This window comes from Mercenaria mercenaria, chromosome 13 (assembly GCF_021730395.1).
Source record: "Mercenaria mercenaria strain notata chromosome 13, MADL_Memer_1, whole genome shotgun sequence".
NCBI classification, from domain to species: domain Eukaryota; kingdom Metazoa; phylum Mollusca; class Bivalvia; order Venerida; family Veneridae; genus Mercenaria; species Mercenaria mercenaria.
This window is the reverse complement of record NC_069373.1, coordinates 39,289,544-39,315,859: the sequence shown is the minus strand read 5'-3', so window position 1 is coordinate 39,315,859 and position 26,316 is coordinate 39,289,544. Positions and strand designations below refer to the sequence as shown.

The 26,316-nt window shown below is 35.2% G+C and overlaps 1 protein-coding gene across 1 annotated transcript in view; it reads right to left on the bottom strand.

Moving 5' to 3' along the window:
* The window catches only part of LOC123528703 (importin-9-like), a 38,848-nt gene that overhangs the window by 11,468 nt on the left and 1,064 nt on the right, over window positions 1-26,316 (bottom strand). The window contains exons 2-10 of the mRNA XM_053521598.1: window positions 12,591-12,739; window positions 12,091-12,292; window positions 7,148-7,236; window positions 5,871-5,957; window positions 4,993-5,112; window positions 3,402-3,502; window positions 3,032-3,090; window positions 1,805-1,956; window positions 833-931 (exon numbers count right to left, since the gene is read on the bottom strand). Coding sequence (XP_053377573.1) covers window positions 833-931; window positions 1,805-1,956; window positions 3,032-3,090; window positions 3,402-3,502; window positions 4,993-5,112; window positions 5,871-5,957; window positions 7,148-7,236; window positions 12,091-12,292; window positions 12,591-12,739 — 1,058 coding nt within the window. The remainder of the gene's footprint in view (window positions 1-832; window positions 932-1,804; window positions 1,957-3,031; window positions 3,091-3,401; window positions 3,503-4,992; window positions 5,113-5,870; window positions 5,958-7,147; window positions 7,237-12,090; window positions 12,293-12,590; window positions 12,740-26,316) is intronic.

The window sequence follows — 26,316 nt, the reverse complement described above, 5'->3', positions numbered from 1 at the left end:
TTAAGAAGAACTACTAAAAAGTGAAGTTTAAGATCATGTACATTTCCAAACGGATATAAAATATTTATTTTACGCAACAATGAACTGGCAACAGTCCTGTTTCCTTTCTATACTAAGCAACTACATGAAGCTTCAAGCTTCAAGGCATAACCCCCTTATTTGCGTTCATTTTTTGACACAAAAATAATATCTGAAAAGTCCCACTTAATAAAATAAAATCCAAAAAATTACTGACCTACCTACCCTATTTTTTTAGCATGCTACTGGAAACAAACATATCTTTTTTATGTCACATGAAATGAACACAAAAATGAAAGAATGAAATGGCCTAAGACACTATACAACAATTTTTCACAAATACATTAAAAACATCAATGCTACACCAAATCCTGCTAATTGCTGAGTTTATCTGTGGATTTACGCTCAAAATTATTTCTTTAAAGCTACTATAGTGGAGCTGTTTCTGCATTAAACAGCTAAGACAATTTCCTGCAGTGCAATCCTGCATAGATGTTGTGAGCATTTATTTTATTTTGTTGGGTTTAACGTCGCACCGGCACAATTATAGGTCATATGTCGACTTTCCAGCTTTGACAGTGGAGGAAGACCCCAGGCGCCCCTCCGTGCATTATTCAATCACAAGCGGGCACGTGGGTAGAACCATTGACCTTCCGTAAGCCAGCTGGATAGCTTCCTCACATGACGAATTCAACGCCCCGTGTGAGGCTCGAACCCACATCAATGAGGGGCAAGTGATTTGAAGTCAGCGACCTTAACCACTCGGCCACGGAGGCCCCTTGATGTTGTGAGCAGAAACTGTACAAATGCTTACCATGAGTAAATCTTGTGCGGAGATTCTGACAGAATATGAAAATGTATCATCATCCTCATCTTCTACAAACTGGTCAGGATTGGTCATCCATAGTCGCCCCTAGTGATCAAAATAATTTTAGTTTAACACTGCATTATATGCAGTTTGAAGTTAATTATACACAGTATGACTACTTCCTAAATGTGTAATCAAGCTTTTTAATAGTATTCTGTAGATCATAAAAAAAGTTCTAAGACCTAATTTCAATGGGGTTCTAACCCAAAACTTCAGGCTTCAAGTCTGATATTCTTCCCAATCATCACAATGCCTCAGAAACATCTTCAATAAAGTATGGGTAATAGCACAAGCAAATGTTTCTCCAGCAATACAATGCAAATTAAATGCTAAAATACTGGACCTATGTTAGTCAACATCTATGTTTGAAAGGCTTACTCTATCAACAGCAAATACTCAGTTTGCTATAATTTAGTTTATATCTAGTGTTGTAAATTTGTCAAGCTGTCTGTATCTGCAAAACGCCCTTTCGGCAATGTTCCATCAAAATGTTCAAATACAACAATGACAGAACAAGAAGGAAATTTAGCAGTTTAATCTCCGACCTAAAATGTTGATTATTCGGATCCAGACCCTGGTAACCCTCTTTTATATGCTTCTTAGTATGGGGAAAGAAGACATGTAAGTTACATTTCCCTTCTGTATGAAAGAAAAAAAAATTACTTATCATTACTTAACCATATATTTCTTGCCAGTTAACAAATTTTTTGATGATACCTAAAAATAAGAGCTGCAATATGTACCACCAAAAACAACTAAGCCATAAACACTGTCAAACATGACTTTTGTTCGTTTCCAAAACAACTATTGTGATGGGGTAACATGAATGCTAGGTTTTTCAATTATCAAGATAAAATTAAAGAGACCTTGTAACATGGATAGTTAATTCTATTAATCCCCCAACCAAATTCTCAGTACCTGATCCTCTGTGATTTGCATGTATGTTATCACATAGTAGAGTATATCATTGATGGACTTCTTCACGAGATCTCGAAACTTTGAGCTGTCCAGGAGAGCATGTATAAACTCAAATACTCCATACACAAGGTTCTCAAAGCCAAGAACACCACCTGTAACAAGATCAAGACAAAACTGCCTCAGATTTGTGGTTGCATACAAGGCATTTTCAAAAACTGTGTAATAATGAACTGTCAAAAAACAAGACTACAATATAAAAGCCTTTCTCAATTTACCAAGTAGTTTATAACTGAATTATGGTTATTTTTGAGTATACTTGAATCTCCTGTTTATCTACATACTGTAAAATCATTTAATTTCGTGGACGAAAAAAAAAAAATGTGATTTGGCCACAACAGCTGTTCCCTATGGATATTAATTTGTGGACTTTGACCTTTGAATGCAATATAAATAGGAACTGTACACCTCTGATGGGTCTAAATTGTAAGGATTTACTCAACCACAAAAATTAGCCTCCTAAGAAAATTAATGATTGCACAGTATCATGATCTGAATAGGGTTTGTATTAGATTATCAATTCTGTATGTGATTTGCATAAACTTAATAATGTGCAAAGGAGAAGAATTCTATAAGACTTGTCTTTCATTCTTATCCTTTCCTGTTTTGTCTTCACTACAGTATGTCATATGTATAAATATATGTACTCTATTTCGGGAATAAATATGTTTAAACTAATGTGCAAAAAATGTTTACAAAAACTATCTTTAAGGAAAAGTAATTAACATATATACACTAATTAACACTATGCAACTAATAAATGGCCTAACAAAAACACTGAAATCACAACAAAACAAAGATACCTTGTGACACCCCTACAAGACAGAAACAGTCATATGACCATTAAAAATAAAATGCCTTACTTTTAAATGAAAACACAAAAGCAGACATTACATTAATACATTAAAGAGTGTTAATAAATACATGAAGCAACATCTTAGCAATTCAATATTTTATTTATCATGTGATCTGTAATAAAGTTTCACTTCTTCAATGCCATATCAATTTAATGTCTCAAACTCCATCATTTGGCTATTAAAATGATGTAATTTTCATTGTCAGCCAAAACAAATGCAGCCAGAGTAGAACCACAAAGCTATCAATACACATTTATCAACCTGTTTCTATACCATGTAATTAGATTATTCAAAATAAATAGACCACACCCACCATCTGAGTCTACCGGATCATCAGCATCTTCTGTATTGTTCACCACTGTCCGAACATAACTTGAATGTTGTTAAGGTTTTATATTTCTTATAGTTTCGGCATTCTGTATCTTAAAATTCACATAGACATTTAGACAATGCAATGTCTTAAATAATGAATCAGAATGATTTTGGCAGTCTATTTTCTCTGATAAATATCCACACCTTTCAGCTGTACTCATGTGAAAGGCCTCACTGTATTTTGCACATGGAACTGTGCAGACTGAATTTATGAAATATGTTCAGTTTTTCTCATCTAAATTTTTCAACATTGCATTTTGTCAACAGGCTGCTGTCAGCTGAAACATAAAATGCAAGAGAACCAAGGATACAAATCTGAACTCAGTGTAAATATACTCCAGATTGGTTGAAGAATCTGTCCTATCCACTGGGACATTAGCTTGGGGAAACTTTTAACCAATGTTGTGATAGCCTGTAAAAAGAATAGAAGATTATCTAACATGAGTGACTTTTCATAATGAATTTATTCAACAAGTTGAATGAAATAATAAAATAAAGAGGCTTTGCTGAAAACAAGAGGGCCATGAAGGCCCTGTATCGCTCACCTGACCTATTGACCTAAAGATCATCAAGATTAACATTCCAGCCAAGTTTCATTAAGATATGGTCTAAATGTGGCCTCTAAAGTGTTAAATAGCTTTTCCTCCGATTTGACCCATTGACCTAGTTTTTGACCCGACATGACCCAGATTCGAACTTGACCTAAAGACCACCAAGATTAACACTCTTTCATGAAGATACAGTCATAAATAAGGCCTCTAGAGTGTTAACAAGCTTTTCCTTTGATTTGACCTAGTGACCTAGTTTTTGACCCCATCTGACCCAGATTTGAACTTGACCTATAGATCATCAAGATTAACATTCTGACCAAGTTTCATTAAGATATGGTCATAAATGTGGCCTCTACAGTGTAAACTAGCTTTTCCTTTGATTTGACCTGGTGACCTAGTTTTTAATCCTACATGACCTAGATTCAAACTGGACATTGAAATCATTAAGATTAACATTCTGACTAAGTTTCATGAAGATAAGTCTTAAATGTGGCCTCTAGAGTGTTAACAGGCTTTTCCTTTGATTTGACCTAGTGACCTAGTTTTTGACCCCACCTGACCCAGATCTGAAACTTACATACAGATCATCAAGATTAACATTCTGACCAAGTTTCATGAAGATACAGTCATAAATTTGGCCTCTACAGTGTTAACAAGCTTTTTTCTTTGATTTGACCTTGTGACATAGTTTTTGACCCAATATCAAACTCATCAAAGATTTTATTGAGGGTAACATTCTGACCAAGTTTCATTAAGATTGGGCCAAAATTGTGACCTCTAGAGTGTTTACAAGCTTTTCTTTTGATTTGACCTGGTGACCTAGTTTTTAATCCCAGATTACCCAATATCAAACTAGTCCAAGATTTTATTGAGGGTAACATTCTGACCAAGTTTCATCAAGTTTGGGCAAGACGTTATTACACTACTACAACACCAAAATTGTGGATTTATTTTGCTACAATGTCAAACATATGGGAACTATTATTGACTACAGTGAAATGATTAGAAATTCTTCCTGTACATGTGTTTTTATTTATGTTTTTGTTATTTCAAACTGTTTACAGGAAGTAAACTATCTGTTCTTTCCAATCCCACCCATCATTCAAAGGTAAGTTTAAATTCTCAATGTGCAGAAATCTTCACTTGGCTGGACAAAAACCAAACTATCTGTAACACTTTAATCCAAACTAGAATGGAGAACAATTATGTTATTTGAGAGCAAACCAGACAATTTATACAAATGATAATACCAACAACACCTCATATTTTAAAGTAAATATTATAATTAATTTAACAGCTTGAAAGACTGGGTTAAACAGCATGACAATATTTCTTGTTCTACTATACTTGCCTTTAGAATTTCCATTTTCAGTCCACTATCAGAAGAAGGTCCATCAGGTACAAGAAGGGCTTCTACAAACGCTTGTGTAAACTGTGGTATCACAGGAAATAATAACTGCTTTGCTAAACCCTGTGAACAATGGTACAAAACAAATCAAGATTATCATACCAGCCTACATTTGCAGAATACTAGCTTACACACTATTAAACGCTTTATTTTAACTTTCTTTAAATATAAGTTACAGTTATAAAACTGTCTTAATTTGAGGATTTGTTTGAAGGCATCTGTCCAGCTGTTGCTGAGAACCCTGTGCACATGCAGATGTTTTTTTTTTAGAAAGGCTGGCAATTATAATATCTCTGCTATCTGAAAGATTTCAAATAGCTTAACTCGTAAAACAATAAAACTGATTAAAATGAATGCAATCAGTTCATTATAAAGTGGTTAAGGAGGATTTATGCAAGAAAATGCTCCCCAAATTTTGGAAATTTCAAATATTAATAACAGCATGCAAAATAACCTGCATTTTATTACACTGAAAAAGTCTACACCTACAGTAACTTGAAACAATTTATGTAATGCATTCACTGAGACTTAAATGCTTTTTGCAACATTTTTTATTTGGTTATACATCAGTGTAAATAATATTCTAATTCACCCTTTGTTAATGCTCTTCTCCAAACACATGTGCCTTAATTACTAACTTTACTATCCTTTTATTTCATTAACATGTAGGTATGCAGTAACTGTTGAACAATATCGGTTTACATTTATATTGTACTAAAAAATTTTCAAAAATGTAAAAAAAAAAAAAAAATTCAGCTTCTTTACTATTATATACTGTTGTAGGGGGGGAACTACATGTATTAGGACCTGGTGTACATTACCTTTTGTAATTCTGACATTGTTGCTATCATACCCGCAATTATGTTGAAAATATTTACAGCCCTTGATCGTGTTCTAATGCTGAAAACCTGTCAAATCAAACAAATATTAAATATATAACACATCATGTTTTAGGAACTATTTGAACTCACAACATCATATCTGTTGTGGGTACATGACTGTATTTTTGTATGCTTAACAATGTAGAGATGGTGGTAGTAATCATCTGGTAAGTCAGATGAGACAAACTAATGAATAGAGTCAAGTTACCTATGCTCGGCCAGTCCAGTGCTCAGCCACCTAATATTCTTTATTGTTTATCAAAAATAAAACTTGAAAACCTTGCTTTTAGTTTTTGTTTATTTTTCAATGTAAGGACGCCAATTCAAAATGGGGTCAAGTCTGTGTCGGCCAGGCGCTTGTTTTTTCTACAGCAGACGAAACCGGTCAATAGTGACAGCTGTCATTTTGCGTTTTCTGAGTTAAGATTACCGCACTCTATGGTAAAAACGTTTATCTGTATATTTTCTTACATAAATATTTACCAAAATGTATATTCTATTGAATTATATACAGAATAAACGAAATTTCATGTTTATTTTACTGCAAAATTTGCTCGTATCGGCGGCACCGTCGGTGTTATCACTGTAGATAATAGCCCGCACCGCACACGGCCCCCTACGTTAATGAGTTAAGCTATTTGTTATTCATTTAAATTCAAATATATAAACTTTTTTTATTGTATTAGAGTTAATTATTGTTGCATTTGTTGTTACCTGATCGGTTTCATTGTATTAGTTTGACTGAAAAAAAAATGTACTAATTGAAGTACATGTAGGTTTAATATGTGTATTTACCTATTTCAAAACTTTGAAATATTGTTGTTTTACTCATAATTTTTTCTAGAAACATGTTTAATAACATGAAAATATAATAAAATCAAAGCACATACTTTTCACAAGCGCTATTAATGGGTGGCCGAGCATTGGTTCGTATTTGGTGAAATTAGTGGTGTTTGACCTTACTTGCACCACACTTATTTTACTCCGAAATCTGTGATCAATCAGGCGCTTGATTACTTGACCTATTTTCTACAATGGTGTACTGTTTAAAACACGATTCTGATCGAAACTGAACAACTTCAGTAAAACAGTAATAGCAATAATGTAATGAAAATGGCCGAGCATTGGTAACTTGACTCTAGTGTTATTATATTTTTCAGCTAATTTTTTACATTTTTCATGCTACAAAGAACAATTATTTTGAACAATAGGCCTACCTCATGCTGTAGAAATATTTTGTACATTTCTGGCAGTATAACAGGGGCAACATGAACCATCTGAGTATCAGTTACATCTTGTGTAAACTCTGCAAGAAAACACATCAAACACAATGATCATTTCAAGTAGTGAAAAAAATATTCAGAATCTGCATATAAATTAGAGAAAGGTATGAACATATTCACATTTGATAAAGATGGCAGCCCAAAAAATTAAACAAATTGGCTGATTTAATATATCTTAGCTGTTTATCAGCAAATCTGACAAATGATTTGAGCCGTGCCATGAAAAACCAACATAGTGGGTTTGCGACCAGCATGGATCCAGACCAGCCTGCGCATCTGCGCAGTCTGGTCAGGATCCATGCTGTTCGCTAACAGTTTCTCCAATTCCAATAGGCTTTAAAAGCGAACAGCATGGAGCCTGACCAGACTGCGCGGATGCGCAGGCTGGTCTGGATCCATGTTGGTCGCAAACCCACTATGTTGGTTTTCTCATGGCACGGCTCATTTCTCTACCTTTTTTCAACTGGAATGGAATTTTACATCTATATCTCAAGAAACTAGAGCTACCTCTTGCTGTGGTCACAACCTTTGACCTTCAAATGTGACAATCATCTTTGACCTAGTAACCTGGGTTGTAACAGTCTGCAAGTCATCTTGTTCAGGACAACTGATGCTGGGTTTTATGAAAATCCTTCTAGAGGGCAAGATAACTATAAAGTGGGCACAAATTAAACTATCTGATCTCTGACTTCTGTGACCTTGACCTCCGACCGGTGTTGTGCATTCTGCATGTCGCCTGGATGATGTTAACAACTGACATCAATCTCATGAAAATCATTCTAGCAGTTAAAACCTGCTAAATTTCTATAATGAACTAGTCCATCTTCCAATTTGGACAGTACTATTAACTGTTAAAAGGGGTGCTTATCAAAATGATACTGACTGGATAGCGAACAGTGCAGATCAAGATCAGACTGCATGACTGGTCGCAAAGGCAGAACCAATCGTGTCCAGCATGGTAAGGGTTAAGATGTGGAACTACTGTGAAATCATGTAAATTCGCTGACAAATTTCACGCAAACGTGAAAAAGGACTGTTTCGCGTGGGCTTTAATTCACGCATTTTCAATTTTAGCAATGAAAAATACAATTAAACAAGAGGACCATGATGGTCCTGAATCGCTCACCTATCTCCACATGACCCAGTGTTCAACTGAGTATGACATCGTTATTTCTATTATTTGACATAGTGACCTAGTTTTTGAGCACATGTGACCTAGATATCATCAAGATAAAAAATTCTGACCAATTTTCATGAAGATCCATTGAAAAATATGGCCTCTAGAGAGGTCACAAGGTTTTTCTATTATTTGACCTAATGACCTAGTTTTTGAAGGCACGTGACCCACTTTTAAACTTAACCTAGATATCATCAAGGTGAACATTCTCACCAATTTTCATGAAGATCTCGTGAAAAATATGGCCTCTAGAGAGGTCACAAGGTTTTTCTATTTTTCGACCTACTGACCTAGTTTTTGACTGCACATGACCCAGTTAGGAACCTGACCTAGATATCATCAAGCTGAACATTCTCACCAATTTTCATGAAGATCCATTGAGAAATATGGCCTCTAGAGAGGTCACAAGGTTTTTTCTATTTTTAGACCTCCTGACCTAGTTTTTGACCCCACGTGACCCAGTTTCGAATCTGACTTAGATATCATCAAGATGAACATTCTGACCAATATTCATGAAGATCTCATGAAAAATATGGCCTCTAGAGAGGTCACAAGGTTTTTCTATTTTTAGATCTACTGACCTAGTTTTTAACCCCACGTGACCCAGTTTCGAACTTGACCTAGATATCATCAAGGTGAACATTCTGACCAATTTTCATGAAGATCCATTGAGAAATATGGCCACTAGAGAGGTCACAAGGTTTTTCTATTTTTAGATCTACTGACCTAGTTTTTGACCCCACATGACCCAGTTTCGAACTTGACCTAGATATCATCAAGATGAACATTCTGACCAATATTCATGAAGATCTCATGAAAAATATGGCCTCTAGAGAGGTCACAAGGTTTTTCTATTTTTAGATCTACTGACCTAGTTTTTGAACCCACGTGACCCAGTTTCGAACCTGACCTAGATATCATCAAGATGAACATTCTGACCAATTTTCATGAAGATGCATTGAGAAATAGGCCTCTAGAGAGGTCACAAGGTTTTTCTATTTTTAGACCTAATGACCTAGTTTTTGACCCTACGTGACCCAGTTTCAAACTTGACCTAGATATCATCAAGATAAACATTCTGACCAATATTCATGAAGATCTCATGAAAAATATGGCCTCTAGAGAGGTCACAAGGTTTTTTCTATTTTTAGACCTACTGACCTAGTTTTTGACCCCACGTGACCCATTTCGAATCTGACTTAGATATCATCAAGATGAACATTCTGACCAATATTCATGAAGATCTCATGAAAAATATGGCCTCTAGAGAGGTCACAAGGTTTTTTCTATTTTTAGATCTACTGACCTAGTTTTTAACCCCACGTGACCCAGTTTCGAACTTGACCTAGATATCATCAAGGTGAACATTCTGACCAATTTTCATGAAGATCCATTGAGAAATATGGCCTCTAGAGAGGTCACAAGGTTTTTCTATTTTTAGATCTACTGACCTAGTTTTTGACCCCACATGACCCAGTTTCGAACCTGACCTAGATATCATCAAGGTGAACATTCTGACCAATTTTCATGAAGATCCATTGAGAAATATGGCCTCTAGAGAGGTCACAAGGTTTTTCTATTTTTAGATCTACTGACCTAGTTTTTGACCCCACATGACCCAGTTTCGAACCTGACCTAGATATCATCAAGGTGAACATTCTGACCAATATTCATGAAGATCTCATGAAAAATATGGCCTCTAGAGAGGTCACAAGGTTTTTCTATTTTTAGATCTACTGACCTAGTTTTTAACCCCGCGTGACCAGTTTCGAACTTGACCTAGATATCATCAAGATGAACATTCTGACCAATTTTCATGAAGATGCATTGAAAAATATGGCCTCTAGAGAGGTCACAAGGTTTTTCTATTTTTAGACCTAATGACCTAGTTTTTGACCCTACGTGACCCAGTTTCGAACTTGACCTAGATATCATCAAGATAAACATTCTGACCAATATTCATGAAGATCTCATGAAAAATATGGCCTCTAGAGAGGTCACAAGGTTTTTCTATTTTTAGACCTACTGACCTAGTTTTTGACCCCACGTGACCCAGTGTCGAACTTGACCTAGATATCATCAAGGTGAACATTCTGGACCAATTTTCATGAAGATCTTGTGAAATATATGGCCTCTAGAGAGGTCACAAGGTTTTTCTATTTTTAGACCTACTGACCTAGTTTTTGATGGCACGTGACCCAGTTTCGAACTTGACCTAGATATCATCAAGATGAACATTCTGACCAACTTTCATAAAGATCCCATGAAAAATGTGACCTCTAGAGTGGTCACAAGCAAAAGTTTACGGACGCACGGACGCACGGACGCACGGACGGACGACGGACGACGGACACCGCGCGATCACAAAAGCTCACCTTGTCACTTTGTGACAGGTGAGCTAAAAATAATAATAGCGCGGTCCTAAATTCGCGCATCGGTCCTTGCGCGAAATACGAGAAAATTTGTCCTACGCGAATAAAAATGATTTCACAGTACTTGATTTTTTGATTTCCCGCATGATCTTGCACTTATTGACCAAGGTCATATTTTCTGCTGTTTGATGAGGTAAACAACTGGTGATAATTTTATGAAAATCTTTCATTTAGTTAAGACGATATGGAGCAGGCAAGCTTTCTAAGTTTTTCTTACCTCTGACCTCTAAGTGTGGCCTTAACATTGAACCTGTGGCCTGGTTTATGCGCTCTGCGTATTATCTCAATGACATAAATAACTGATGCTAGTTCTGCATGTCAACTTGATGAGGTTAAAGAGTTGATGCCAGTTTTATGAAACTTTTCCCTGCCAGTAAGATATGGACTGGACAGCAGTTAGGAAGACATAGATCGTACAGGATGGATGGATAGACAGACCAACAGACAGACATGCGTGACTCCAATATAAACCCCATATACATCATACCTGTGGGTGTAACTATAGAAATTGATCTTTTGAAAAGTATGTCTGCTAAATCAGGGTTCGAATTTAGCCATATCTTCTACTTGCATTTTTTCGCAAGTGGTATTTTTTTTAACTTGCTAAATGAAAAAACAACTTGCATTTTCCGCGACTTGTCACTTTATTACAACATTAACACAAACATCCACGTGACGAGTCAAGCCAATCGTATCTGCGCTATGTAAATAGTAACTTATTATAGATTACCAAAAAACCCACCGGATGCAGTAAACGTCATCAAAATTAGCGCAGGTACTTGTCAGCAGTTGAAAAGACATGCGCACGGGACATGTATCGAGTGTAAACTTCCATTTACGACGAAAGATGAAAGAGTGCTCCGAAATACGTTCTGCAAATGACAATGCGCTGCAATGACCGCGAGTTGTTAAAGAAAGAACAGTGTAAGATCGAGATGACCGTTAGAAATGCACATTATTTGGCCAAAAATTTTCACTCTTAAAAAAATGCTGGTGTCTGAAATCTCACCTCGCAGTTTAAAATTTGCACTCGCATTTCGCGAGTATGCGAGCTTAAATTCGAACCCTGTAAATAATTCACTAGTATGTAAATGACATCTAAAGCACAAAGCTGACTGCCTCCACAGCTTGCCATTTTCTTAAATTTCAAACTGTCATACCTTTTTCAGCAAGGGTCTGATTTAAACACATTTTTAGTGTCAGTGGCTTTCATACAGGCCCTAAAATCAACTTATCCTTCCTTCCCCAATTGTCAAACATTTAGATACCTGCTAAGACACGCATAGCCCCATGAACAGCATTTGTGTCACCACTTGTGAGAGCTTGCATGAGAATCTGGAACAGATCGGGCCATGCCTCAGGCCAGTCCCAATGTGCAATAGCCGATACAGCATAGGCAACACTTGACCGTACTTTACTGATACTCTCCTTTAATCCCACAGGTAAAATTTTTCGAATCTGTTCTTTGGACTGAATAAGGAACACAAGTAATCAACATTCAATACAATGTAACATATTCTGTAAGGACCTGCAATCTAAACACTGCAAAAAGTTCACTTTACATGTATTTGTTGAGGAAGTAGAAACGCAAGTGGCAATTCAAACACTTCAACACTATAACCTAGCCCATTTGCATCATTCATATGTGAATGTACAGATTCAAATTTTATATATAATATGTGATAATATTATGTATGTAAAATTTGCTTTAGGAATTTGCACAACAACTCGGCAGACATATAAACATGCCAAAGACAATAACACTTACGGCTGTAGGAGTCTCAGGTGACCTGAACTTCTCAGAATGAATACACCAGTGCACTTCAACATACTGTTTCAACAGCACAGAGGCCAGCTGTCGTATTGCAAGTGGACCATTTGGGTCAACTGTCAGTTCTGCTAAATGAACACCAAATTCTGAAATGAAAACTCTACTAGTAAGAATAATTAATAAAACACTCAATATTACTTACCTTGCAACCGTTTGTCTGAAAACGTACCTGCAATCTTTTCAGGGTCAGAATGTCACTATTTTGCACTCACAAATCTTTGTGAGTACAAAATATTAAAACTCGCAAAATATCAACTCTCAATTTTCAGAATGGGAAACTCAATCACTTGAATGCCAGTTACGCTTCCACAAAAAGAAACTGCATATTTTCTATGTACTACGTTCTTAACATGGCTCAGTCCTCAATCACACTTTCTACATACATGTAATTGCAGTACCGATAAAATATGCCACACGTTCTACACCCCTTAAGCAGATCATCGAGTTATCAAAGATCAAATGGCAGCGTAGAAAACAGCATCGGACTAACAGTTACTGACTTGTTAATTAGGTTCAACCCAGATTGAGATAACAGGCAAATGCTGCAATTACTTGATAAAAATGCTTCAAAAAAATATACAGGCCTTTCGACCCTATTTTTTCTGGGTGCAGGTCAACATTACACATCAAACCAAAATGTACCCAAAAATACTCAGTCAAAATGTACCCACAAGATGTACCAACTTGTGAAAGTCAAAATGTACCCATGCTTTTTATTAGAATTCAAAATGCACCAATGTTTTTTATTAGAAGTCAAAATGTATAGACCCATGTTTTTTCTTTTACCAAAATATAAATGTACCCATATAATATTGATCATTTACTTAATAATTATCAAAATAATACATTTAAGGCTACTCGCCAACTGTTTAGGTGAAATATTTCAACAGGTTCATTTCCACCAAAATTCTGATAAAATAATAGCTGTACTTGCGTATTTATTAAACAAAATTAGGAGAGAATAAAAACAGTTTAAAAACAGACTTGTGTTATTAATTTTTGAATAACAAATAAATGATTTTACACAACAATTATATTTAGTAATTAAAGTACAGCATAACTGACCAAGGATCTTATACTTTATTCATGGAGATCATGCAATTGTTGTAATCTTATTACCTGGGTGTCCCCACGCTGTTCTATATTTTCTGTATTCTTACTTCATAAATGCAACCCCCCTCCAACCTTCATATCTACAAAGCTATATTTCTTTTCATTTAGAATCAGTTTTTTTTTTCTGTTTTTCTTGGACATCTTCCTTTTTTACTTAAAAAAAACAACAAAACAATATTATTATTCTTGTTTTATGTCGACAAAAGAACATACTACTCTAGTTATATAAAAAATAACCTTTTCTCAGAACGATATATATTACATGTTTACATTGTTTTATTATCCCCATATATATAGTATTTTGAATACTTGCGTAAATAAAAGTGATGTTGTTGTTGTATAAACTTAAAGCCCTGCTCCGCGGCTATTCAAATTCTATTGTGTATATGCAACCCATGGTTACAATAGGTAACTGTTACCGACCACGCACCACACTTTAGCACGCAAAAACACAGGTATTTTATATAGAATTTTATATAAAATAGACTCTATTTTGACAGGAGTAACTGTTCATAGTCAGGATTTTCATGCTTTTTCAGTGACAATTTAAGGTTAAAAGGTAGGACTGTAGCAGGTCTTTAAAGAAAGTACTCGAATCAATTATTGTGTTAAAACTAAAGTTTTATAGAATCTAACTCTGTATCATTGAATTAAAACCTTATAAAGTCATTGAAAATCTTATAAATATTACTTGAAACTCGGGTCACACTGGGAATTTTTTTCTCTGAGCCACTGCTTTTTTCAATGATAAAATTATGAAGCCAACAACGGCGAAGCCACAGGTACTCTGCTGCTGGAAATAAAGCTGCTGTGTTGACTACCCGCTGTGATTTGACCATTATTTCTCCTGTTTGAAATTCTTTACATTTATAGTCACCAAATAACCCACAACTTTCGAATTAGATGCTTCTTTAAAATATTGACAAGGTAGTCCCGACGCCATTTTTTCAACCATGGAAGTGGATTGAATCCTGCTTACAAATGAAAACAACAAAATCCGCAAGGACAGGTAAGAAGAGTGAGATTTTCGGCCTGCACGTGTTTTCACTTCCAAGCCGGGCTTAATCTACATCCGTTGGTTGAAAAAATGGAGTGAGAGCTACCATGTCATTTGTTTAATACCACTTGTAGACAGTTGGCTAACTAGGAAAAGAGGCCTGGTTAACAAATCCGTAGGCATTTTTTAGTACAATATGGTATCATACCTTAAAACGTTCGTTACTCTTTCTTCTATTCAACCAGGGTGGATACCAGGCTAAAAAATCCATTTTTATTTTTTGTGAGGCCCCAAAAGGGGACAATTAGTTTTTTCTCATCTCAATTTTAAAGGGAAATTAAAGAAAATTTTAATTTTATCATTATTTGATGAAATGTGTATCTGTTTTAGATTAAATGTATTGTAATATGAATAAAAATGTTCATCACACTAATTATTTTAGAATTTGAGGCCCATTACAGGTTTTTAAAAAATATTTTTGAAATTTTTGATCGGTATCGCATAATTTAGAAGTATATTGTTTTTACTCTATTTGTGAAATCTCTACGATAGTAAGGTTGAGTATTTAAGGTTCAGGTGTGTAGCAGGCATTCTAATACACAAAATAATAAAAAAGGCACCACTATGGGGTCATGTTATTGTAGAATAATTGATAAGCAAATTTTAAAGTTTATTGAAAAAAAATGGTGAATTGCCCTCTTCTTTCATATGTTGTAAACCATAAAATTTACCAGAATATTTTCTTCACAACAATTTAATATTTGTTCTTAGGTAGTTATTTTACACCTCCTCCCCACCCACCCCAAAATGAGGCTCCAGAGGGGTTTAAATTACTCACATTTTATGATAATTTAGATTAGTAAGTAATTGTTAGTTAACAGAATCATTGCTGAAATATATTTAGCATATGACAATTTATGATTCACCATTTTATATGTATGGTGGTATTCACATCTCTTTAATAGTATGTAAGTGGAACTTTAACTAATATGCCATAGTATAAATATAGCTCAAAGACCAGATTATTCTTAAATGTGTGCCCTCTTGATATACTAGTAGCAAGCCTACACTAATATTCATTGGCAATGTCACCTACACATGTTTCTTTATTCACCTGATCTCTTGTAACATTGGAATATACCCCAAACAACAATCATATCACTTGATTCAGCTAGCCTGAGAGACAAGTCAAAGAGATTTTTAACCAATTTGTTATCAGCGGAGCAGTTGTCAAGTATTTAGGTTTCCGCTGCTCAATCTGGTGGTCAGCATTTCATGTACCACATGACACCAGTACTGGTGTGTGTCCACTTCAGTAAATGTCACAATGACACTGCACAGCTGATAGTTACATTTTATTACTGTAAGTATTTCATTACCTGAAAAGGATAACTGATGTTCATGTGAACATGTAGCACATATTTTCCCAACTAGCTACGTTTTTGGTAGATGGTGTTTATGAAGTAGCCACAAATAGGCTAGAAAATTCTAATATTTTCAAAAATAATGTAATCATTAGTATTTTGTGCCTTGCAGATTGTAGATATCGGCTCTTCTTTGTCCTCATATACTCGCTTCTATTCATGCTATAGGAGCAAGAATATCGAGGACCTGTTAAATCTGTTTGTTTACAATTTTGATAATAGATTAAGTATGTATATTTTGTTGTTTGTTATTAACGATAGTTATACTTGTAAGGATTCCGGAGAGTAAGCATTATTATGTACAAATGACTGCATGAAAATGATTTTCCTGGCACCTTAGTGATGGTCAGGGCTAGATTCCAACCTGTGGGCCCTCTATGTAGTTTTCAGCTCAACATAAAAAATTGTTAATGGTCATTTTTTCAGTTCTAGGCTTATTATGCTCTAGAAGCCTATTTTGCTCATGTTAAAATAACTGAGTACATGTCTTAATAGTTGTAAGGCTTACTTTGTATCTAAATTTACAGAAACATTTCGTATTGTACATACTTTGCCATTACGCCTTTTATTTACACTGTAATGCAACTCTGAAAAGTTGAAAGGATTAGCAGAAAGGTTTACTTCACTTTTTACTGGTTTAATTTCTAAGTTGTGTTTTTGCAACTGACAGTTCCAAATCTGTGCTCCACTTTGTTCCTTTGTGTGTTCGTATCTTTCTCGTTGTCTATATAGTTTACTTTGTTCATGTATATTAAGTGTAAAGTTAATCATGTACACATCCATACAATCACTGATATGGGGTTTTTGTTTGAGGAGGGAGGTTCTTTCTTCGAACGTAGTTTTTCTTAATGATATTTGTCCATGTGATTTTTTTGTCTAGCCTTGTGCTTCTAAAATACTCTCAAAAAGTAAAAACGCAACATCCATTCTTTAGAACAGTCTAAGCATGACTTGCGTTACATGAGCATATGGCGCCTGTGTTGTAATTCATTTCACTACCACCTTAGAAACTCATATTAACTACATTTCAATATACAGGAATTCGATCATCAGCAAGGAATGACATACCAAATATCCGTTAAAGTCTTGGGACTGTTAAATGATTAATAAATTGACTATGAGTTTAAGTTTGATAAGTTTGAAGTTTTTACCTTGCAAAACATTTTTGTTTGATGTAGACGCGATTGCAAACATTAACGTGTAATGTCACACAAGGTTTTCTATATTGTAGTAGTATTATTACATCTGGTGACTCCACCATTTCAAAACAACTGAATGTCAATTGGTCTTATGGCATACCACTGCTTCAACAAAATATTTTTGAAAAATGCCTGTTCTGGCCATGGATAATGTCCGATAACGATTTTAATAACAATAGCTGCCCAAAAGCCTTGCGCTCGACTATTCAACAACTTCTAAGTTTAACAAGGACCATGGCTGGGCAAGACTTACAAAACCATATATTGGTTACTTCCCGAGGTTTGATGACCGGAAGCACTATGTGAATTTTTAATAAAATGCATGTAGTTTCTAAAATACACCTTGTTTTTTAGGTACATGCTAAACTTTTACCAAACATTCTAGATTGAAAACGAATCATATTATTGTATAAAACTCAGTCAAGATTATTTTTATTTCTAAAGGTAGATGACACAAAGCCTTATGTAAAGTTTTAATCAACACATATATTGGTTGCTAAGATATGAACTTACATGCAAAACTTATCCAAGGTGAGGATGTCAACAAAGGCAACAGCAACACCAGAGTGAACAGAATAGCTCTCACTATTCTTCAAATGCACTGGGATTTTGAAAAGTTTGGCAATTTATATGTGTATATCAATGTACATCAAATATTTACACACAATGTTTTGCAAAAAAAAAGAGAAATATTTGCCAGAAAGTGATATTGCGTGTTTACTTTTTTGAGTGTATATATTGGTTCAGTATTCCATATTTGGACAATTTGACTATATGTGTCTCAAAAGTTAGTACCAATAAACCGATTTTTATGCACTCTTATTGTATAAATGTTTTAAGACTGCGTGAGTATATTCACACACTTCACTGAATGTTACGTTGATTGCAAAAATGATATGCAGCATGTCCGGTTAAACTTGTTGATTTTGAGTGTAACTCCTTTTGGGGCCTCTTGAATTATATATGAAATTTCAAAGAAAATGTAATATGTCTTAGTTTTCTATATGCACTGGATACTATAGAGGATAAACATTCATTTCTTAATTACATGTTAATAATTTTAACATATTGGATACGTCACATCATCATGTAAAAGCCGTCTGACGGAGAACCGCCAATTTAGGGCCTCTTAGTCTTTAATTTCACTTGAAAATTACTTTTATACGTCAGGATATATTATATAATTGAATCTTTCCACTCTATTATATATCTAAGTAAGATTTACCTTAACCTGTAATTTAAACAACATTTTACTTTCATTATTATTTCTTATCTCGTGCACCCCTTTTGGGGCCTCACGAAAACTTGAATAGGGATATTTGAGCCTGGTATCCACCCTGACTGGATTCCATATACCCCAACGAACATTTTGATGTATGATACCATATTGTACTAAAAAATGCCTACGGATTTTTTCCTCGGGGCTTTCGCCAACTGTCTATTGAAAATTCTGGATATTTTAAAACAGCATTTAAATTGAAAGTTGTTGGTTACTTGGTGACTGCGTATGTAAAGAATTTCAAATAGGAGAAATAACATCAAATCATGGCAGCTAGTCAAAACGGTGACTGTATTTCCAGCCGCAAGGTCCCTGTGGTCTAAGCAACGGGCGTCTGGTTCAGGCCTATAGTACGACCAAAGTGAAATGTTCCAATGGACACCAATCACTGCGATACCGAACCAGCCTGTTCAAAGAAATTTGACCACCCAGCTGGGTGATTTCACTGCAAATCACGGTGATCAGCGTGTCCGGACACGGTGCTCGCCGAACACGCTGTTTCGTGGTGAAATCGTGGCGAATTGCGCTGTTCATGATTGTTTTAAAATGTGCTATTTTTCATTTTATTTTATCCAAAAATCAAAAGAAATATACATATATGTTAACACAAGATACCATCGTAATCTTTCAGTTTCAATGTTCATCTGCAAGGTAATTTTGGAGACTTTTCGTATTTTGCAGGTAGAGCACTTTACATGAAGCATATACAATGAAACAGCGCTTAATAAACAATAAAACCTGTAAGTTCAGTAGTTTTATTTAGAGTTTACTTTTGCAGTTTTATGTTTGTTGCAAAGTTCTGTTGTTATACTAACAATTACTTTTAAACGATTACGTTACTTAACACCCTAACGATTAATCTTCGTTCACAGTTTGGCATGGAATTTTGATAATTATTTAAGAGGTAAGTTACCAGTTAAAATTAATATTTTTTTTAATAACTGATAATTTGTTACGACTGATTTGCTTTTGTAAATATAAACAAGAGGACCATGATGGCCCTAAATCGCTGACCTGTTATCATTGCACTTGAGGACAAGAAGGTCCTCAGAAAAAATATCTAAGTCCAAAGGACAGGAACAACAAAGGGAAGAAATTTAACCAAAAAGAAAAAAAAAATTTTTAAAAGGTACAGATATGTCAAAATACACCTAAAAATTGGAGGTACCATCCATGTTGTACCACAGAAAAGTGGTCTCGGTTTTTCCTACAGCCAGTAATAAAAAAGTTACTAAAAATAAGCTATTTATAGTAATGTAAAAGGGAAGTAATTAAAAAGAAAATTATTGTAAGTGAACAAAAGAAGGATCTGCCAAATAAATCTGTTGACATTAACGTAATTTCAGATCAGTATCTTCATTAGTTATGGAGATATACCAATTTTAATTTGAAATAAAGGGAGGTAATTTGACATAAAATCAGTCCACAGTTATCTACCCTGATTGGCTCAGTCCAACTAGTGACAATATTGAAATTTCAAATAAGTCCTATAAGTACTTACTGATATAAATTCATTTTGATTACAATCAGGGGAGGTAATTAGATATAAAATAACTCTGGAACCTACGATTGGATCTGATTTGTCATGGAATCCAAGATTTATTGTTGTTGAAGATATTTTGGAAGTTTGTATCAAATCAAACCATAAATGAAGTCTCTATATGGCTGCAAATGCCAAAATAACCAATTTTGGACCTTTAGGGGGCCATAACTCTGGAACCCATGATGGAATCTGGTCAGTTCAACAAAGGAACCAAGATCTTGTTGTGATACAAGTTGTGTGCAAGTTTGGTTAAAATCAAATCATAAATGAAGCTGCTATTGTGCAGACAAGGTCAAAATAGCTAATTTTGGCCCTTTCAGGGGTCATAACTCTGAAACCCATTATGGGATCTGGCGGGTTCAATAAAGGAACTGAGATCTTATGGCTACACAAGTTTTGTGCAAGTTTGATTAAATTCAAATCATAAATGAAGCTGCTATTGTGCAGACAAGGTCAAAATAGCTAATTCTGGCCCTTTCAGGGGCTATAACTCTGGAACCCATAATGGGATCTCACCAGTTCAAGAAAGAAACCAAGATCTTATAGTGATACAAGTTGTGTGCAAGTTTGGTTAAAATAAAATCATAAAAGATGCTGCTATTGTGCAGACAAGGTCAAAATAGCTAATTCTGGCCCTTTCAGGGGTCATAACTCTGGAACCCATATTGGAATCTGGCCAGTTCAAGAAAGGAACCAAGATCTTATTGTGATACAAGTTGTGTGCCAGTTTGGTAAAAATGAAATCATAAATAAAGCTGCTATTGTGCAGACAAGGTCAAAATAGCTAATTTTGGCCCCTTCAGGGGCCATAACTCTGGAACCCATAATGGGATCTGGCCAGTTCAAGAAAGGAACCGAGATCTTATGGTGATACAAAATGTGTGCAAGTTTGGTTAAAATAAAATAAATGAAACCACTATCGTGCAGACAAGAAATTGTTGACGGACGCACGCACCGACTGACGACGGACGAAGGGTGACCACAAAAGCTCACCTTGTCACTATGTGACAGGTGAGCTAAAAAAGAATTTTGAAATATAATTTACAATGTAGAATATCGGAATCAAAGTTTTCGTTCTGGAAAGAAAACAGTGGTATTCACTTAAAGTAAACAAAGTAATTATCCATTTAAACATTTAGATGCATTTCTACATATCTGAAATAAGAAATTAATCTAATTATATCACATGGTATTTCAAATTTCCAGAAACTATAAATGTGTAACATACACCTGTGTTAAAAATTATTTTTATCTGCTTTTTTTTTTTCAGGGCAGGATTACGAAAAGGTGTGCCGAGTACGAGCCGTGGGAGCAACAACTAACAATTTTATAATTATTTTGTAAACATAATTTTATTAGCATTAAATGTCATATATGTATATAGCCTCATATAAAACAAAAACCCGTGTATCGATAATGCTTACAGGAATCATTTTGTGTTCATTATATAATTCATAAATGTACTCTCTACTGACGAAAATTGTTTATTCTTCATTCTGTATTATTTTCGGCAAGATAAAGATATTTGCATATTCGTTGTAACGTATGTGATCTTTTTCATAAAGTTTGGTCTGTGTAACAGCAACAAAATATGAAATAGAATATATTGTTTAGTTTTAACAACTGCACATGTATTTGTCACGTTATGTGTGTGATTATTACATGAAGATTTATAGAATATGTCTGTCTTGTCTGTATTTTGTAACTGTTGATATTGTTTGTATCTATGCACTTGTTATGAATAAGAAATAAAAAATCAAATGGAAGCATAATATGAGAACGCAACATAGCAAATTAATTTTTTCTTTCTGGTGCATTTATTCTTGGCTTTGTTTGAAATTTTGTGCTTCCTAATAAATGATATATTCCGTTAAACTTCGTATAGAAAAAAGTGAATTAATAAAAGATAAAGAAGCCCGATTTTCGTTTTCTGCTCCTTCCCTCCTCTGGTGTTGTGCTGCAATTTTCACTCTTGTTGAAAGTTTCTACCCGTAAGTATAGATAACAACTACTTTACGCTTTCATTATTTATTATAATCCATATCGAAATGATACATATTTATTAGTGGCTTTAAAACATCCTGTAGTGAACGGTCCCGTACAACCGCCAAAAATCTAGTCAAATGTGATTATCACTACTCGTGTAGTTCAAGCTGGACTGTCTAGCTGAACGTGCCTCACGTATGACTAGCTTTATGACAGTGCGGGGCCATATTACTAGCCACTACCGCGTCTTGCTCCGAAACTTCACTTCTGTTTTTTTTTCTATTTTTTATGTGTGTGTACCTGAAATATAAAATAATAATTACTTCACTACTTTTGATTTATCCCTTATTTTATTGTAAACTTCACGATAATAAATCATTGCAAAATGAAAATAAACGAGACTACATGTACAAGTGAAAAAATATCGAACAACTTTCATGACTTGAAGTTAAATTTAACTGTTTTAAACTGCATTTAAGAGAAAGAAGTTTTACTCGGAAACTGTCTAAAATTTAAATACTCTTTATTGATAACGAACGTATACGCCGTATTGAACAGGCATCGGCAATTAATCTAACTTGTTAACCAACACGAACTTATTAATCATAAGTAACTTACCAAATAATTTTGCAACGTGTGAAAATGGGCAAACATGCTAAACGAAAGAAAGAATTAGTTTAATTGTAACGGAGGGGAGTAAAACATTAATTCCAACATGTATTGTTAGTAGTAATTGTTAGCAGACGTTTTAACAATTTTACATAAAACTATAAGCATAAACAAAGGAAACAAAACAGTTTATAATTACAGATCTTATAAGCTTAGTGTTTACCTGAAAACAGAAAACAATATTGTTAAAACAGAATATAAGAGCAAAAAAAAATTTCTACAATGAAAAATGGGTTTAACTTCGACGATCTGAACACGGAGATTCACCGCAATTGCACACCGCGACGCACCGTGTCCGCTGATTGATTGGCAGCAAATAAACGGACTCGTTGATCGCTCGCTTCGATCTGCTAGCATGTTCGGGACACCGCAAACGGACACAGTAAATTGCTTTTTGTCACGGAGGTTGCGCGAAAAAATGACTTTTCATTTTAGTTGTACTGTAGTTCTATAAATAAACGTCGGACTTCAATATTTTACGATTTTGACATTTTATACAGTCCAACGTTTTATCGAAGTTCTAAATTTCCCGGTAGAGCTTTCCGAAAAATATCTTGCGGAAGGATTTACAAGTTCAAAATAGAAGTGGCGAAAAGGTGATAGCTTAATACCAACAACGGCCAAAAAAAACTATTTTACACATCCATGGAACATATTGTCTTACTGAAAGAACCGAAGATCTGGCCACACTTGGAAATAGTAATTTACATCCATTCACTTTCGCACCAAAACTTTGAACGTTCAAATCTTCTTTATTATAAAGAATGAATTTGGACGAAAAATATTCTAACGGTCGGATTTTATAAACAATGCGGCCCGTTACGGTACGTATTGTCTTATGTAGTGTGTATATATAGTCGATAGGTGTTACCAGCATTTATCCGTGGTAATTTAATAAAAAGTTCTTCCATTAAGTTATAAGTTCAAAGCAGTTTCAAAGGCTAGTCCATATGCATCCGGCAGTACCTGTGTGTCAAGTGTGTGTGTGTTCGGGTTTAACGTCTTTTTCAACAATTTTTCATAGTCATATAAACGACGGTGTCTACTTGTATAGTGAGCACAATGCCCAACTTTACAGTGCTGCCTCACTGGAATATCACGCCGTAGACACGTGGCATGATACCCCACCCAGTCACATTATATTGACACCGGGCTGACCAGTCCTAGCACTATCCTCTTAATGCTGAGCACCAAGCGAGGAAACTACTAGTACCATTTTTTACGTCTTTGGTATGACGCGGCCGGGGATCGAACCCACGACCTCCTGCACTCGAAGTGGACACTCTACCACTAGGCTACCGAGGCGTTATACCCGTGTGTCAAATAATGACTGCAGATTTTTTTTACTAGTTCCGTAGGTTAAACGTATTTGTTTTCGTCTAATCATGTATAAGTGATTCTGTATATTTTCTAGTGTTGCATTGTGCATAATATTTCATTAAATTACTCTAGAAGAGTCTGTGTAATGCGTTGTGGAAGTGATTGATTGGTGGTGCAGTTTTGATCACTTGTTTGAGACTTTTCCTACATTACACTTCAATAAAATAAGCTTGAAATTTTTGCTATGCAAACGGCTGTCATTAGATTAGATGTTATTGTCATGGACTTTTCCAAGGCGTTTGACAAGGTCGATCACATAAGACTAATTTATAAACTACAAAGCCTTGGTGTCAACCCACAAATTACCAAATGGATCAAATCTTTCCTCTCCAACCGATCCCAGAAAGTCGCTGTTGATGCAGTGTGTGACATTAACTTTTTAACACCGTAGCCAATGGGGCTACGGACTTCCAATTTTTTGTAGCCCGACAGAATTTTTCGTAGCCCCACTAATTTTTCGCTCAAGAATGAACAAGACTTTCATTCCAGTAATATTTAATTTCTTTCAATATACTGCTGTAGGTTGGTGAATATTGATATATTTCAGAAATTTGTATGAGTTTTTCAGAATTGATTTCAAAATCTGAAACAGTGTTCACAAAATTGTGCAAAATTCAAAGACACAGAGTCATGAAAAGAGATCTAAACAGCTTTGTAGACATGGTAGACAAGAAATAGCTTGGCAGTAGACTGACCAGGGGTCTCGCTAGGCCCATTATTTTTTTGGGAGAAGTCAATTATCCCTCAAACTGATTTAAGGAGAAGTGGGGAGACTTTAGGGAGAAGTTGGAAGACTCCATTAATTTTTATATTTCTACCTCGACGCTGTGAATTGATTCAATGACCACTCATTTTTTTAGTTACATCATCTTACCATACACATTTATACCGAGTCACCACTTGTGTGAACAGTTTCTCATTCGAATAAAACTGAAAGTAAACTGTGTCAAACCTAGAAATACATACTGGTATTCAAATCAATTCATTCATCAAAGTTAGTTTTACGAAGTTAATACTTTACATGTCGTTCTTTTACCATGGATACCAAATAATTATGTCTATAATTCCAATTAATCGCATATGTAATTGACAATTCTTTAGAAAACGACTCACACATGTTGACAATTAAATGCTAAGTGTCAAAGACGTAACCGCGGCGCTGATTGGCCTATTACAATTGCCTCTGGTGAAACCGATAATTTGATTTGCTTTCACACTTCTCGCGAAAATCTCACAAGTACCTAAAGTAGGCGGAGCTTAAATGCATTATGCTATCGGCGAGTGTGTATGTGTATTCAATGCACATAACGACATGGTGCAAATTGTCATAAGATTAGCGGGTGCGCATCCAAAAAAAAATTTGGGCAACTTGAATTCGCTTTGAGATTGGATTTGAGTGAAGTTTGAAGCTTCAAAGCAACTATTTTGCTCCCACGTTTGCAGTGATCTTTTTGGTAAAATTATTCCTCAAAATTTTACATAGCCCAAAGGGCTACGGTCTGCCGATTTTCTGTCGCCCGAGCCGAATATTCGTAGCCAGTGGCGATCGGGCTACCGTTAATGTCGCACACTGTTGATGGTAATTTTTCCAGTGAACTTCCTGTACTGTCTGGAGTTCCCCAGGGGTCTGTTCTTGGGCCATGTCTCTTCCTGGTATATATCAATGACTTACCAGACTCGGTCAAATGTAACGCAAGAATATTTGCAGATGACACCATAATATACCTTACCATCAACTCCATTTCAGATAGTCTATCTCTGCAACAAGACCTCATTAGCTTAGAAACCTGGGAGAAGACATGGTCCATGGAGTTCAACCCGGACAAATGTGAAGTTCTTAGAACCTTTAGAAAGAAAAATCCTGTGGTCTACCCCTACAAACTTCACAACATAGAGTTAAAAACTTGTGAGGCAGCCAAATACCTAGGCATAACCATTTCCAAAGATCTAAACTGGTCCAAACACATTGACAATATCACTTCCAAAGAAACTTCCACTCTTCGCTTCATACAACGAAATGTCAAAACTGACAATAAAAAGGTCAAAATTGCTGCCTGTAACACCTATGTCTGC